The 17,215-nt window shown below is 36.0% G+C and overlaps 1 protein-coding gene across 1 annotated transcript in view; it reads right to left on the minus strand.

Annotated features, from left to right (window-relative positions):
* Nucleotides 1-17,215, minus strand: part of LOC150100761 (putative oxidoreductase ZK1290.5) — an 82,461-nt gene that overhangs the window by 28,567 nt on the left and 36,679 nt on the right. Inside the window, exons 4-5 of the mRNA XM_090402104.1 lie at nt 15,107-15,208; nt 4,533-4,696 (exon numbers count right to left, since the gene is read on the minus strand). Coding sequence (XP_090258230.1) covers nt 4,533-4,696; nt 15,107-15,208 — 266 coding nt within the window. The remainder of the gene's footprint in view (nt 1-4,532; nt 4,697-15,106; nt 15,209-17,215) is intronic.

Raw genomic sequence — 17,215 nt, forward strand, 5'->3', positions numbered from 1 at the left:
TGATGTTCATGTCCAAAACCATGCAGTTACAGCAGAGGACTTATGACAGGGTGCATTGTCTTGCAGAAAGAGACAATGGTCAGTTCTGTGGAACTGCCACAAAGTAGGAATCATTACAATGTCCAGAATGCTCAGATACTTCTCAGAGTTCAATGTTCATGGTACCACAAAGGTCTGAGGCCAAACCAGGACTATACCATCACACTGCCACCTCCAAATTTAATAGTTGGAGTTATGCACTCTGGTAAAAGACATTTACTGAGCATCCAACACACCCATCCATCTGTTGGTAGAGGGTGTAGTGTGATTTGCCACTTCAAAACACAACTTTCCAAGCTTCCGCATCCCACTGTGCATGCTCTTTGCACCAATGAAAACAACGCTGCATGATGGTTTGGGTAATGTGGGGTTTGCAATATTGCAGCACTACCATTATGAGCCTCAGTTCTGAATGTTTTTGTACAGATTTGTGTTCCAGTCAATCCACGGAACTCTGCATTCAACATGTCAGCAGACAAATGGCGGTTTTTACATATTAGCCTTTGTAGCAACCAGTGGTGAGTTGTCCACTGCAGGTAGCATTTGCAGTTGACTCCCTGCACTTCCATCTCAGTATGGTATCAGTGATTGTTGACCCAATTTATCAACAATTTGCCAAACAGATAGGCCTGCAACATGCATCCTATCCCAATGCCTCTTTCAAACTCTGTCAGTTCCCTTCTCACAGCCATTTCACCCAGACACAGTTGTACTGACTTGGCAGCATCATATTCCTCCGATTTATACTGGCTAGAAACATGTGACTCGTTACATGGCACAATGCACCTTGCCTGTGGGGATGTCTATATGAAAAGAACAAAAATGCTAAAATTTAATAAATGAACAATTTGGACTTTCTAATCATGCACTTAAAATATTCCAGAGAACTGCATAGAAAAGTACTAGTTCCTTACACTGAACTCAAAAGACAGCACCAATGTAAATTTAAGGAGTCAGTAAGGATTGACTAATCACTCTATGCTTAATAGATATTATGGTGTAAATGTAACAAACCGTGGATGATTTACATTCAACCAATATAACCTCAATTAGGTATTCATGTTAACACTGCAATTTATTTTAATAAAAACAAGATATAGATACTGCACTCAAGATCTTAAACAAGAGTTTTTGATCCATATGATAGAATGGATTTGTGACCAACCATAATATTAAAGAACTTTTCAGCCATCAGTAATCAACTTCAAGACTAGTCATTTAATAGAGCATCGTTTTCAAACCGCCCGGTGGATACAGATACCAAATTAAGAATAGGATTATAGGCCATCAAAACTAAGGAATTCTGAAATCATGAAACATCAACCATGCTAGTCAGGTTGGCTAAGCAGAAAGTATTTACTCTCTGCTACCAACAGGCAGGTTAGAATCATACTGTCATATGAATGTTTGTGAAAGTTCAGGTAATAGTGGATGATTTTCATTGAATAGTGCAAGATCATCTTTACTCTAGCCATCTAAAAAACAAAAGGACTAGATAATTAAATCAAGTGAATCTCAACCAAAGCAACTAAGGCTATGAGGCCAGTGGGTTACAGTGGGTTGTTTGTGAATTGTATATGTCCTTCTGACCAGCTTCACTGTTTAGCAGGATGTAAAAACAGTTTCTGTCAGGGGGCGTGGGGAACCCTACCACCTCTATAGGAGCCAGTGTAAAGATTCTTTGTGCCCTAAGCTGGATTTGAATTCAAATGTTTACAAGCAAAGGGACATTACTGATTTGATACCAAATGAGTCAATGGGTGACAAAGTTAGTAATATTGCAGTTGCCATGCTTAGTTAAAAACCTGTATGTCCCTTTACTATATGTGTGTGTGTATACACACACACATAGTATACTCCACGTGAACTCAATGAAAGTTATAAACTGTAATTCAGTTTTAAAGTTCATAATTTCAACATGGCAGTAATGTCCATAATTTTTCCATAATGCATGCTGAACATTATATAACAATGAAGAAAAGAACTGCAGTTATGAATAAAAGGCAACAGTATTGCTGTGTTGCTTCTAAAATACTTCAAGACAGCTATTATAATTGATAATTGGAATATTTCACCATGAAATATATATTTGACAAACTTTCAAAATAAGTAAATAAATAAATTCTCATAAAGAAAGGTTAACACAAATATGTCTAACAAAAATAAATTCATTCATAAACAAAAATACATTCTTACTTTTGAGAATGTATCTTAAGCATGCAATACCAAGGCTACCCATAAAAAAAAAATAAATAAAAAACATCACTTCATTATAACTAATTAATAATGGAAACACTTATGTTAATTTAATTTTTATTTGCAGAATTCTTTTTGTTTATTCATAGGCATCTCTCTTTTTGTGATTGTTTTCCTATAATTGAACTGATATGGCTATGAAACATTGCAGAAAATTCTACAAATAAAAACTAAATGAACAGGTTATTAATTAATTAGTTATAATGAATTCTTCCACTTACGTCTTGATTTTTAGATCAAGCTATAACTTAAAGCATAGTTACTTAGCACAAATTTTACTTTCAGCAATTTCTGAAAAAATATATATATATATATCAATATAAAATCCTCTTTATAACAGCTTAAGAAATTCACTAATTTTTTTTCCCCTTCCAACAGCAGGTCATATATTCTCTTAAGATATGAACTCTGGCAGTAACCACATGAATATTAGCACATCAACATTATTCTTGTTTAGTTAAAAGCAGATTTTCAAAAATCATTTTGAAACTAAACAAGTAGAAATCTGGATGCTTTTTAGAACTGTCTCATTAGTTAACTATAAAAGCTCATTTTAGCATTAAGTAATAGTAGATTCCAGTTAATTTTACCGAGAAAGGTCTAAATGAACAAAAACAAAATAAGAATATAACATGAATTTGTTTCATTTATTTGGGATAACACCATTTAACTGAGCCAGCCAGTAACCTCTACCACATGGAGTGTTAGAAAAATTACATAATCTTGATTCAAATATATAGTGCTGATAATACCTGCAATACTAGAAATAGGGCTATTTTATTGTATGGATGGTTTCCTGTGTTATAAACAAATTATACTGTTTGGATCCATGAAAACAATAGATCATGTAACAGTGTTATGCTGTTCAAATATGTCAAGAACTAGTAAATGAAAGATGTTAGTAACTGGAAAAAGGACCAAGTGTCGCCCTTTTTAAAGGGATTAGAATGACAGTTTACTAGTTCAGTACCATGCAAACAAAATTGCATGGATGATATTTGAATTTTTAAGAATTGGCTTATGAGCTGGGATATTGAATTACAATGGAAATCAAGAAAAATTTTACAGATTTTTAATAGTTGCTAAGGAGGTCACAGCACAAAAGTTTATCTTTTGCAAGCAATACATTTTATGGGTGATAACTGGCAAAGAATAAGCAACAAGACTATTCAAAACTGTTTTGTTTACTATGGCTTAAGCATTCAATTATTCAGTTATCATTGTCCCATTAAATATGAGCCATATCAAAACTATGAAGAGTTGGCATCCACTGATGGTCATCGTCAATACTATATAGAAAACGAAGATTTTGAAGAAGAAATTGAAGCAAAACATCAAATGATATCAGAAGAAAAAGGAAGTGATGAAGATAATATTTATAATTGCCGGCCTGATTGGTCAAGTGGTTAGCGTATCCACTTTCCAGCCAAAAGGCTGTGGGTTTGAATCCCACTGTGGGCATGGATGTTTGTGATTGTCCAAGAAAACACTAGTGGTGGTGGGCAGTAGATGGCATTGGTGTAGATGACTGTAGTTGCAGTTCAGTGTAGTTGGTGGATTGAGTGGTAGAGACAGAGTAGGTGCCCTCCCTCGATGAGTCTTTGGTTTCTTTGGAGTTGTCATGTAATAATAATAATATACTCCCGAGCTTGAACGAGTGATTACCCAGGAACTAGAAAATTTATTACTGGATTATGACTATTTTATGCAGGAAGGTAATAAATACCTGTGCTGATTTTGTTTACTTACAGTCAATAAAAAATTACAAGCTGCACTCGATCGATTCCTAAAATGTCATTAATTGACAAGAACTGCATGCATGCTTAATACTTACATAACTGCAATTTTTATAACAAATATTTTACTTTAATTAAAGCCAACTGCTTAAGTTTATCTATAAGTGACTAATTTTGCTATGCAATAAACAAACAGCTTGTCTAAAAAATGTATGTACATAAGTTTTTGTACATACATTTTTTAAATTCTTGACATGCAACTTCATTTAACTGGGGAAGATGCTTAATTGGACCAAATTATGCAATTCTCAATGTGGCCAAAATAATTAACCACAATCCACTATACTTGCAAAAATAACCTTTCTTTATAATTGTTGTCAAGTACTGCAAATTAGCTTAAAAGAAAGATACTAAAGACATAGAGTACCAGCACTTTTTTTTTCAAGCTGTGCAACTTACAAAGAACCTTGATGCCACCTAAAATTATGCTTAATTACTTACCTCAAATTGTATTTTGTGCTCCTTGCAAAAGTGTCTCAACTCTGTTGGATTCTGAAAAGGGTGGAATTCAACTTGATTTACATGTGGCACAAGTGAACAGGTATCTAGGAGCTCTTCAAGATGCTGGATGTTATAATTGCTAACTCCTATAGCTCGACATAAGCCTATAGAAAAAAAAATGTCAAAATGAGGATTGCTAATACTGGCCTACAACATTTTATTTGCAAAATGTCCGAGGCTTTTTTGAATTAATGAAAATTAAAAAAAAAATATCAAAGAATTCTACACATTATTCATCGAATTGGCTATAATGGGCTCTGAGAGACCAGAAAAATAGTTTGTTATAGTGCAAGGATTAGGCTTGCTATAGTGAATTTAGGAGGAAAAAAGTAAGTCTGACCCCCACTCCATCTTAGGAAACAATGAAAATGGCAGGAAATTGTACACTAATGACAGAACAAGGGATTAAAAGGAACCACACAACATGAAAAAAATACAACGCTAAACAACATTGGGGACATAAGAGAATTAGAAGAGTGTCAATTTATAAAAAATCCACCATCTTTAAATTCTTAAAGGTTATATAAACTTAAATTAATGTCACTTACCTTATTACTATCACCTCCATAAATTAATGCCACTTAATGTGCATATACGAGGGTGGTTCCATAAGTTTCTGGCCTGACAGTTGTTTCCTTTCTATCAACGATAGAAAGAAAACAATTGTCACTTTTCAACATAATCTCCCTTTATTTTGACACACTTTCACATCTTTGAATTAACATTTCTATGCCCTTGAAAAAACAATCTGTGCTTTTGTTTGCAAAATGGCACAAAACTGCACCTCACTGTCATCTGCAAATTTTCTTCCTCGAAAGTCTTTCTTCAGTTTTGAGAAGAGGTAGTAGCTAACCCACCCTACAGCTAGAACAATGGTGTTCAACCTTTTTTACTACATGAGCTACTTTTCTATAAAAAGTTATTATTTTGGAAAACCAAAGTTAGAAAAAACAATAGATTGATTACAAACTCACAAGTTACAGGAAATGCTGATTGATTAAAAAAAAAAAAAGTTAATGTGAAATTTGGCATTGTTTGGATATCCTCACAATATTTTCATAGTCAAGTCGATATGAGAAGTGGCCAATTGCAGACAATCATCCAAACGATCATTTGTAATTTGGTTTCTTAATTGATTTTTTATGACGGTCATATTTGAAAAAGCGGATTCTGACAAGTATGTCGATCCGAAACAGGACAGAATTTTTCGCACAATATCAGTTAATATTGGAAATTTTTCATGTGCATACTTCCAAATGACTTCATTATTTATTGATTTTAAATGTAAACTATTCTGAATGTTTATTATCTCAAGTTCTACTTCAGCTTGGTTTATATCAAACAGCCCACTAATTTTATTTGAAATTTCTGTGATGTTCACGTTTTCTTGAAATGGATTATTGATAAAAGATACAATCATTTCAGTTTTATTAAAATCTTTAAATCTTGAATTTATTTCTTCCTCAACTAATTCTATTTCACGAATAAATTCTTTTAAATCATAGCGAAGCATTTCTTGATTCGCAGTCATTTATATTTTTCTTTAATAAAAGTAAGTATTGTTGGAAAGTTTTTATTGAACTTAACATGTCAATTAAATTTTTATCTCTACCTTGTAACTCCAAATTTAAATTGCTTAATTTCGTACAGAAATCTACTAAAAATGATAAGTGTAACAAATATCTTTTATCACTCAATTGTGGATAAATATCTCCTTTTTCATCAATAAAAATTTTTATATTGTTAATTAATACAAGAAATCTTTCTAAAAATCGACTTCCGCTGAGCCAGCGAACATTACTGTACAACAGAAGTTCCCTATCATCATCTGCCTGTAATTTAAATAACCACAGTTGCAGGGCTTTTCCTCGAACAGAATTTACAATTTTAAATGTAATATCCAAAACATCTTTTGTGTTTAATCTTTTACTACACAGTACTTGTTGGTGAATAATACAGTGGTACGTTAAAAAATCTGGATATTTGTCATCGTTTTTACATAATGAAATGAAGCCTGATTTATTACCTATTGTTGCAGGAGCACCATCAGTAGTAATAGACACAAGTTTAAAAAGCAGAAGTTTGTGTTGTTATACAAATTCATCAAATGCCGAAAAAATGTCTTCTCCCCTAGTCCTTCACAATAACGGTATAATTTTCAAAACTTCTTTACATGAATAATCTTGAAATACCATGCGAATAAATACCATTAACTGAGCAATATCAGTGAAGTCGTTTGATTCATCAAATTGTAATGAAAACGCGACACACTGGTGAATGTCTGACATTAACCTGGCCTGGAAACTTTTCTCAGAGCAATTGGAACTCTTCCTTTCGGCAATTTGAAACCTTGTCTTCGGCCTAGAAGTAGTCTCTCTCTAGCGACGTCTCAAACCGAGAAGCTCCTTTCTGGAAGCGGGAAACTCCTCTCTCAAGCAACGTGGATCCGGGCAGTCTCTCTGACGACGACTCCAGACCGGGCGGCCTCCTCTTTGACAGCAATTCTGGAACTGGGACTCCCTTCTGCTTGCTTCAGTCCCTTTTTATTAGGCCTCCTCTGAGACCTCGCATGAAGTTTGGCAACCCACAAAGAATTGGTATGAGTCTTTCATCTTAAGTTTCAAGTTCAGCACACCTTTTGTTCTCCTCCGCTTTCTTTTGATTGTAAGTTGCCGGCCATGAGAAAATTGTTTGAACTCTTTGTGACTGACTTAGGAGATGCTTACACTTAGAGCCCGCAAGCCTTTCTCATACATACAAGTTTCAATAACAATCTTTCTAATGCTGCCATGTACAGCTTCGGCTACAAAAACATTGCCTTTGTTTTTAACACTCTAACATATTCTTATTAAAGCAGTTTATACAGTTAGGTTCAAAAGAGTTATTTATAAAAACATCTAATACAAACTATACCGAGACAAACAAAGTTTATTTTTTTACAATATTCACATGGGACTTAACCTAAGCAAAAAATCGATGTAATGTGCTTTGAAATATTTAATATTTAAGCTACAATCGAGTTTTTACACTTTGCTTATAATCGTATTCACTCGGCTTGCTGTTTGACTTCCACTGATCCAAATTAATTCATTTACCCAGACCTATAAGAAAATTACTGATTTGACAATTTTAACGAAAAATAAATAAACAATAGTAATACACTTAAAAAGAATTAAAAATAATACAAAATAATGATAAATAAAATATTATGTTTTCAGTTTTAATTAAATTTGTAAGTAAGGAGGAATACACAAGAGATCGACCAAAAATCGTTCCGCGATCAACCGGTTGAACAGCCCTGGCCTAGAACAGGTGTTCAATCTCCTGGAAGCCACAGCCCTCCACTGCAGCCTTCGTAACAACAGCTGTATGGACTGGAGCATTGTCGTGAAGCAGGCGAACACCATGACTTAGCATTCCTCATCTCTTCTCCTTTATGGTGTCATGCAGTTTGTGCAGGAGAATAAGGTTATACTTCCATGGTAATTGTTCCTTTTACTAGCTACACACACATACACACCAATAAAATCCTTTTGGATTTCCTTTAGTCTGTACAGCTAACTTTTCATAATTGATTTTGCTTTTCTTACCATGGCTGTCACTTCCCTAGCCATTTTTTTTTTAATAGCACTTCAGTCATTATCATTTCTCAAAATATCAAATACGTAGTATCCTCTTTTTTGTGCAACTCTAACTTAGTGTTGTTCTTCATTCATTTAATTCCCATGCAATTAATTCTCAGGATGCAGTCAGAGCTTCTTTCAGGCATCCTTTGACTAATTCTCATGCACTGCTGATTTTCACATAAGAAACTACCATGCAATTTTTCATATGAAAGCACTGCTTCAAGCTATTCTCTGTTTCTTATAACCCACATATGTGGAACTATGTTTAATCTTAGCTATAGCTGTTAATACACTATCACCTCCCAATCAATACTACATGATCACTGTCACCAATTGGAGGCATAATGCTTAACTCATTTATAGACAGATTCTCAAGACATCATTACTACATACATGCTCTTGAACCACAACACCTTTCCACTGTGTGTTGCTAAGGTTGTTATCCCCGAGTAATTCTATTAATTCATTTTCTTTCACATTGATGATTTATATCCAAAATGATTTGTCTATGAAGTTTAGTTCTTTTGGGATGACTGGTCTACAGTAGAACCCAGTTGTGTATTTTGTACTGTTAACCTCTATCTCGCACTAAACAATCTCAAACCCATTTTCTGTATTACTCATACTACAACCGTTGTTTCTACTCTAAATGGATTTAACTGCTTTGTAAATCATTAATATTAATTTGGTAGAGACCAGATATGGATAAAACATTTAAATCAAATGGATAACAGCAGACTACCAAAAATATTATACAGATATAAACTAAGTGAAAAAAGAAGAATCGGAAGACCAAGAAAGAGATGGCATGAGACTGCAACAAACCACCTGGCCTAATATCCATGTTAGGAAGAAGAGTAATCATTAACAGCACTCCCTCATCCTTCTTGTCTACCTTCACTGAATAAACTGAACCATTACATTCTATTCCTGTAACAATATCCTCTTCTGTCAGCCAGGTCTCATTAATGGATATAATTTTTGGTTTCACTACATCTATCAATGCAAAAAACTCCTTGTTTTTACTCCTGATTCTTTTGACAATAACATATCATAACCAACTACAAGGGGGCTGATGATCTGAATCTTAAATCAACCCTCTTCATTTCAACAATCAACTCTTTCTTTCTTAAAGAAACTAGTCTTACAGCAATCCTAACAAGTTGTCACTCTGCCATTACATTCAAATTTTTACCATTTAATTTAATGTATGCATCCAGACAAACATCTATGTTTCTGTGAGAATTCACATTCACTCTTTTGCTGAATAACAATTACTCCAAGTGTCTAATACCAAAACATTTCAGGTTCAATTGGCCTTTCAAGTACAAATCCATCAGTCACTCCACCCATCTATATACTGCACACCATTTCTCATACACAATCTACTTACTGACTCATTTGCAATCACGCTCTGCTCCTTAGCAGTTGGACTGATGGTCTGAGAATGAGTGTTTCCCCAGACTTGAAGTTCTATGGATCCAAACTTATTCAGGATAATTTTTTTAAGGCAAATTCAAGAAACTGCCTTTCATACCTGTTTCTATTAAATAAAGTGATCTTCTTCCAGTGGATTCTGTAGCAAGCATCCAAGGCATGATCTACAAGTTTGAGTAGTTACAGGTAGTACTGAATGTACTCAGTGTGCATATTCTGATGTTGACTGTTTAGCCAAAGTAGACAGCTTACAGCAGCAGTATGGCATTTGGCAGACATCAGCCACATCTAAGGATTTTAGCTGGTCTTTAGGAAAGCAGATAAGGGATACTAATTTTTTTTGTGTGTGTCTGTGCATTTTTTGAGAGAATGTGTGGGAATGAGATGTTAATATTTTTTTTCGATCTAATGAGGACTGTACTCATTGGCTAAGGAGGAACTCCTTAGCCAATGTCTAAGGTCACCACATCTAAAACTTTACTAATTTGTAAAAAATATGAATTATTTTCAACTTATGTTGCTGCTATACAGAAAGCAGTTTTTGTGCTAGTTTTCCTCCTGTATGAATTCAAGAAAGAAAGAGTTCTGTCAGAAGGAAAACTAAAACTCCAGAAGTTTTATCCATAAAAGATGATAACTTATCTTATATAATTGAAGGTAGTAGAGTATAGTATGCCCACAGATACGAGACCCTTCGACACTTCTGTGCATGTCAACAGAAGGAGAATCCATTCCGATAATAGGGTAATCAATCCATATTGTGGGATGAGTTGTTTATTATTACAAGTTGGAAAATTAACTTCTCTTTTATGATCATTGTAGTTTTTAAAGTGTTAACTATTTTGCTTGTATAACAGTTGGAAAATTTTACCTATAAAGCACGTGATTCCGTGTGTTGTTGACCAATTCGTTCATCACCTTATTTCTTTCTCCCCTTCAACATGAATTGACTCTTCTTGGCAGTCTGCCAATGACAGCTCTCCCTTCTGTGGTCAGACTATAATAAGAGTGATTTATACAGTATACCTGTATTTATGAAGAATATTTTTGCTTGCATAGTTAAGTTATATTGATTTTATGTTGTACATATATAATTAGCTGTTGTCTGCACGGTTAGCCTAGTGGCTATGCGCTTTGCAACCATATGCCTGGGGAAGGAGTGTTCTAGGTTCGATTCCTGTCGACGATGTATGGAGCTTAAGGATCTTCATCAGCCATAGCCAAGTTAGCCAGTCTCTGGCATGGCCAGCAGGGTTTTTCCCCAGTTTATCTGGGGATTTTCATCCCACAAGCAGGCAAACCGGCCTCGTGAACACACATGGATACAGTTCGGAACACTTAAGACAATCCCTCCAGCCATAGGTCTGAATTGTCAGCTATGCCGGTCCTGAGCCCAGATAAAAATAGGGGGGGATTGAGGTGGTGCCGTACCTCCCCGTAAAAGGGGCTCATGGCTGTTGAATCACCATATGAAATGAATGAATGAATTAGCTCTTATTGTAAATTAAAGTGTCCAAAGACCTTATTTCTTAATGAGTTAATAGTTAAAGGTTAATTAAAAGTTATATATGAAATATCCTGGGATACAAATCTTTGTTCAAGTTGGATATGGATTAGTTTCAAGTGTGTTTCTCTTTATTTTAAAATTCCGAATTAAGCTACTCTAATGCTAAAAAAAAATCACCCAACCCACAATAGGTTATATGTTGCTCTGTATAATGCTCCACTTACAACACAACTAGCAATTACCGATTTTCTTGGGTTACCTTATCAAACGCTTTTTTCCAGATCAAAAATCTAAATACCGATCCTTATTATATTCCCACTATTTCTCAACTACTTGTCTTCAAGTAAAAATATGATCCCAACAAGCTTTAACATATGCTTTCAATCAAAAAATACAATTTAAAAAAAAAGGAAAAAAAAGCCAGATACTTAACTGACTTGGCAAAATACAACATATGGTCTCCAGAGTTCAGCTTCCTGATTAACAAAGAGTAATCTAAGTCGCAAAATGAATTCTTCATATTTTACTGAATTTATTATTATTACCACGGGCTACTCCAGGAGTCCTTAGACTCATCGAGGGAGGCCCTAAACATCATGTTCACGCAGCTGTTCAACATTCTCACAGTATCTATCATACCTTGCCTTGAACTCGCTCACTGTCATAGCACCCACAACAGACTCTGGCAGCTTATTCCACTCATTTACCACTCTAAAAGTAAAGAACCCAGCTCTAACACCCCTGCTAACCATGCTCTTGCCCAGCTTCCATGGGTGTCCCCTAGTTCTCCCACCACCAGTCCTGATCTCAAAAATATCATCTGAATTAATCCTATAGAATCCTTTTAGCAATTTGAATGTCTCAATCATGTCTTCCCTTTTCCGCCTATCAACTAGTTTCTGCAACCCACAAATCTTCAACCTGTTCTCATATGGTTCATTCCATAGACCTGCTATCATTTTAGTCACTCGCCTCTGGATCCTCTCAACCTCCTCCCCATCAAGAAGGAACCGAGGTGACCAAATCTGGGCACAGTAGTCGAGATGAGGTCTTATCAGGGCTCGGTACAGAGGTACAATAACTTGTTTTTCTCTGCTCGTCAAGGTATTTTTCAACAACCAAGTGAGTTGATGAGCTGATTTAGCTACTTTCGCAATGTGCCCCCTAAACTTCATCTCCCTATCCACCAACACTCCCAAGTCCCTGGCCTCATCAATCTCTTGGAGTACAGTTCCACCAATGTGGTATACTGCTGCTAATCTTTTCACTCCGAAATGCATAACCTTACATTTTGTCACATTAAATTGACATCCGTTCTCCTTAGTCCAGAACTCCAATCTATCTAAGTCATCTTGCAAGACTTTGACATCTTCTGCATTCACTATCGCCCTACCCAACTTTGCATCATCAGCGAACAAATGAACTGTCCCACTTAGACCCTTCCCTATATCGTTAATGAACAGATTAAACAGCAGTGGTCCAAGAACAGAACCCTGTGGCACACCACTAGTCACAGGCTGTTTTTTGGACTCTACTCCTGAATAAACTACTCTTTGATATCTCTCCATCAACCAACCACCTATCCATCTCACCAACCCTATATCCATTCCCATATGTTGTAGTTTACGGATTAGAATTCCATGTGGTATCCTGTCAAACGCCTTTGCCAGGTCCAGCAGTATCACTGTAAACCCATTTCCCTTATCCAGTTCAGCCGTCACCTTGTTATAAAACTTGAGCAAGTTACTAAGGCATGATCTACCCTTCACAAAGCCATGCTGTCCTCTGTACAGTATCTCATTTTCATCAATCCATTCATGTATTTTTCCCTTGACTACTTTCTCCAAGACCTTGACAACGACTCCTGATATGCTGATCGGTCGGTAATTTGCAACCATAGTCTTGGATCCTCCTTTATGCAGTGAAACTATTTTCCCCTCTTTCCACGCCTTCGGGACTAAGCCAGACCTGAGACTCAGATTAAACAACATGGTCAAGGGCACTGATAATTCATTAGCCGCTTCATGCAAGACCCGTGCCGGTATACCATCCAATCCCACAGATGTATTCACATTAAGGTTCTGTAATAGACTATTCACCTCCACTTCATTCATCACAATTCCCATATAAACTAATGGTTCCTTCATTTTTTCAACGTCACCACCTGGATGATATACTTTTGCAAAGTGCGCGCTCAGTAACTCCACTATATCGACTGGTTCAGTGAACTCTTTACCATTGTCATTCCTTAAAATCATTTTGCCATGTACAGTTTTTTTCTTGCTTGCAGCATATTGAAAGAACTGTTTGGGATTCTCTTTTGCTTGCATAGCTAGTTTCCTTTCATAATCGGCTTTTGCTGTTTTTACCACACTCGTTACCCTTCTGGCCTGTACTTTATACCGTTCGTGTGCCTGCAGGTCACCCCTTTCTTTAAATTCCCTCCATAGTTGTTTCTTTTTTTTTTGCAGCTCAAGCTTAATGGTGTTATTCATCCATTTAACCCCTACTTGTTTTACTATTCGGACCCTAGGTATACAATCAGCCATTACCTCCTATAAATGCTCCTTGACCACGTCCCATGCTCCATCGACGTCCAGCCCTTGCAGTTGTACATGACATGGAACTGATCCAAGCAATCTCCTAAGCTTGTCATACTTGCCAGCACGGTAATTCCACATATACCCTGTCTTAATCACAAATTTCACACCTTTAGCCACCTCCCAGGTCAAGACCTTATGATCACTCTCACCAATAGGTGGCAACATGGTCATATTCATTACAGTCAAATTCTCAGATACTATTACCAGGTCAAGCACTCTCACACCCCTAGTATTTTCAATTACATGCTGTTTCAGATAGTTATCCCTTAATAATTGAATAAAATCCATTTCCTTCCTCACATGTGTCCTCTCCTTCTTCCAATCAATGTTACCATAGTTGAAATCCCCCATAATAATTACCCTCCTTCCACTCATTTCATCAATTTGTTTATGCATACCATCTCCACCATCTATTCCATCACCTGGTCTATAGCAGCACCCAACTGTATATTTTATTCTGCCAGTATCAATCTCACACCAAATAGCCTCAAATGAGCTCCTTTCACTATCCTGCAATACTTCAATTCTCCTTGGCTGCAGTTCATCAGCTATCATCAATAACACCCCTCCCCCAATTTTATTCTCTCTGTCCCTCCTAAACATACTATAACCTACACATTCTATCCCACTAACTATATCATCTTCCGTCAGCCATGTTTCACTAATGCCAATAACCTGTGGCCAGGAAGAGCCAATCAAGGCCAAAAATTCTTCCTTCTTGTTTCTAATACTCCTGGCATTAGTATACATGAATTGCAGTGTTCCCTTTGTCCCACCCCTATCTTGATGCGTTATTCTAAATATCCCATTCCCATTTTTTGTCCTTTTTGATGGCTCAGGTACATTATATACATTTTTACACTCAACTGTCTCACTGATGTCTGGATATCCCCTTCCCCCCCTCCTTGGTAGTTCTAGTTTCCCTGGTTCTGCACATCCATTTTCACTTCATTCAGCAACACTTTTTCCAGTCTCCGCACACCAAGTCCATTCAAATGCAGGCCATCCATCTTGTATAAGTCCTTTCGCCCATCAAACTCATTCCACACGTCCACAAATTCCACACCACACCGTCCGCATAACCTGCGCATAATATCATTTGCGATTATGGCCCTCCTTCTAAACTCCTCTCTGTCATACCGCGGTAACAGACTCACCATTCTAACTCTGTCACTCTTTTCTTTCGCTACCTTTAACAATACTTTCAAGTCCTCTCTCATAAAAAATTTATCACCTTTCAATTCATTCGTACCAGCCACAATTGTTATTTCTTTCACCAATTGATATTTTCACCAATTTATGTTTATTGATACCTTAGCACAAAAATGCAACTTTGCTTACCTTCATCATAAAGCTGTTCTAAAGCTCTCCAAGATTCTTCCAAAGTTTCTAATTTGTTTTCACATGAAGATGGGCAGAGTGGCCAGTGGAGCATGAACAAATCTAAGAAAAAAAATCTTACCATTAGGAAATCAAACACCAATAATAAATAACATCTTTATGAGATAAATGTCTATGAGGCATAGCTATACATAAAACGAATTTGTTATTATAACTGACATGCGTCTTGATTTGATAAATTATAATTGCAGCATGCTTAACTAGTAAAGCCAATGTACTTTGGTTGGAAAGAGCTGGTTATGAATCCTGTTTAGGTAGAGTTAGATAGTCTCATACAACGATGGAAAATTTCCCTCCAGGAAACACTGATTTTTCATCCTACAACTAAGATAAACGGGACAAAAGACAACCGAGAGACATAGCAGATAGAAAGGTTTCTAAGTAGCCAAGTTACTTGGCTAAAAAAACACTAAATCTAATACAAAAGGGAAGATGAGGTTTAAACTGATCAACCAGGAGCTCCTAAATAGCAACCAATTTGCTTGAGGGATAGTTGCAATATACAAGACATACCATCTTAGTACTTGGCTCCCTTTACATATGAGATGCTTGAAAATTTTTTTTTTTTAAAGATTAAATGCATAATAAATCAAGAACTGTAAATTACTTTAAGAAAAACTGAAAAATAAATGAAAAATGTTTTTTGAACACATGCTAAAAATATTAATATAAGTATATACAAGTATATTATAATTAAAAAATTATCACAATTTATTTATTTATTCTTATGGCAAAAAGAATGCAATGCAGCTATAAGTTAATGGCTAGTCCAGAAAGACAATCCAGGGCCTCATCAGTCACCTCGTGGATGTCTTGGAGGTTACCATAAAGTTGGCGGCAAATATACGGAGAAGACAAGCCTCGATTAAAGAATTTAATAAAGTAACGAGCAACCCACTCCTGCCCCTGCACCAGACTCTCAAAAATCCACCTACTCTTTGGCTAAAATCAAGAAACCCTTTCCGGTCCATGGATGAATTTCTCTTCAGCCTCCTTACCATCAACATCTGATATGTGGAGAGAACACCGGTCCAACATCTTCCAACAAATGGCTTCCTGGTTGAAGATCCCTGTGCTCTGCAGTCTGGTTTTGCTCTTCCTAGGAAGATTTGGTCATCTGTCAACATGATCAGAACTAACCAGGGAAGATGTGGCTACCTACTGCACAAACAACAGAAACTGTCAGACGACCCTTATTGTGACTGTCCCCCCCCCCCTTAGCCCAGAACAACAATCACAATAAAAAATTGAAACAAAATTGTTTTCTTCAGCAACCTGTTCTTAAACAAAACTCAACCTACGGAATCACAATTCATTAATTTGAACATGGACATTTTTGGTGAGGCACATGAGAAGAAGCATTCGCTATTGAAAGAAAAGTCAGTTTTATTGAAGTTCTTTGGTCATTTTCATAGGTGCATGGGGGCAGGATCCAGATTATTTCACTTATTTCTGGATGAAGAATGACAGAACTTTCCTGATCTCCTAACTGTGCAATACACTATTTTTTTTTTTCAATACCTGACATCAGGGGGATATCCTTCTGAAGGTGGGCTAGAGTGAATCAAGTTTTGCTCAAAGAGATAATTACTTTTTTTTAAAAATTTCAATTTAATAATTCATTCAGGATAAATACATATGGCTAAATATAAGAACTGATTCCTAAACAAGCCTTAATTTCTCCTTTGAAGAGAGCATTTGAATGGGACTCTATAAGCTCCTGTCACCTGAAGGCCAAGATCTACTCCAAGCTATGCCATTTTGTTTGGTTTATTTTTGTTGCTAGAGTTTAAAAGTTTCAAATGGATTTCTGGTTCACAGTCTTCCTTGCTTTGACAATGTTATTTATAACATCTCAGATGTTATAACTATCAGAATCCTTTAAATGTCAGCATGCTTTCTCATCAGTTGCTATGAAACTATTTGAATGCAACCATATGATACAGTAAATACAAAGTTTTCAATAGAATGATGATCAATTGGTTGAATTAATGATGTGGTGTTTTGGGGACAAAAATTTCGCTTTCATGAATCCTGGGGAATATTTAA

Source organism: Typopeltis vanoorti, chromosome 12 (genome assembly GCF_054136105.1).
Source record: "Typopeltis vanoorti isolate ZY-2024b chromosome 12, IOZ_Tvanoo_1.0, whole genome shotgun sequence".
Lineage (NCBI taxonomy): Eukaryota > Metazoa > Arthropoda > Arachnida > Uropygi > Thelyphonidae > Typopeltis > Typopeltis vanoorti.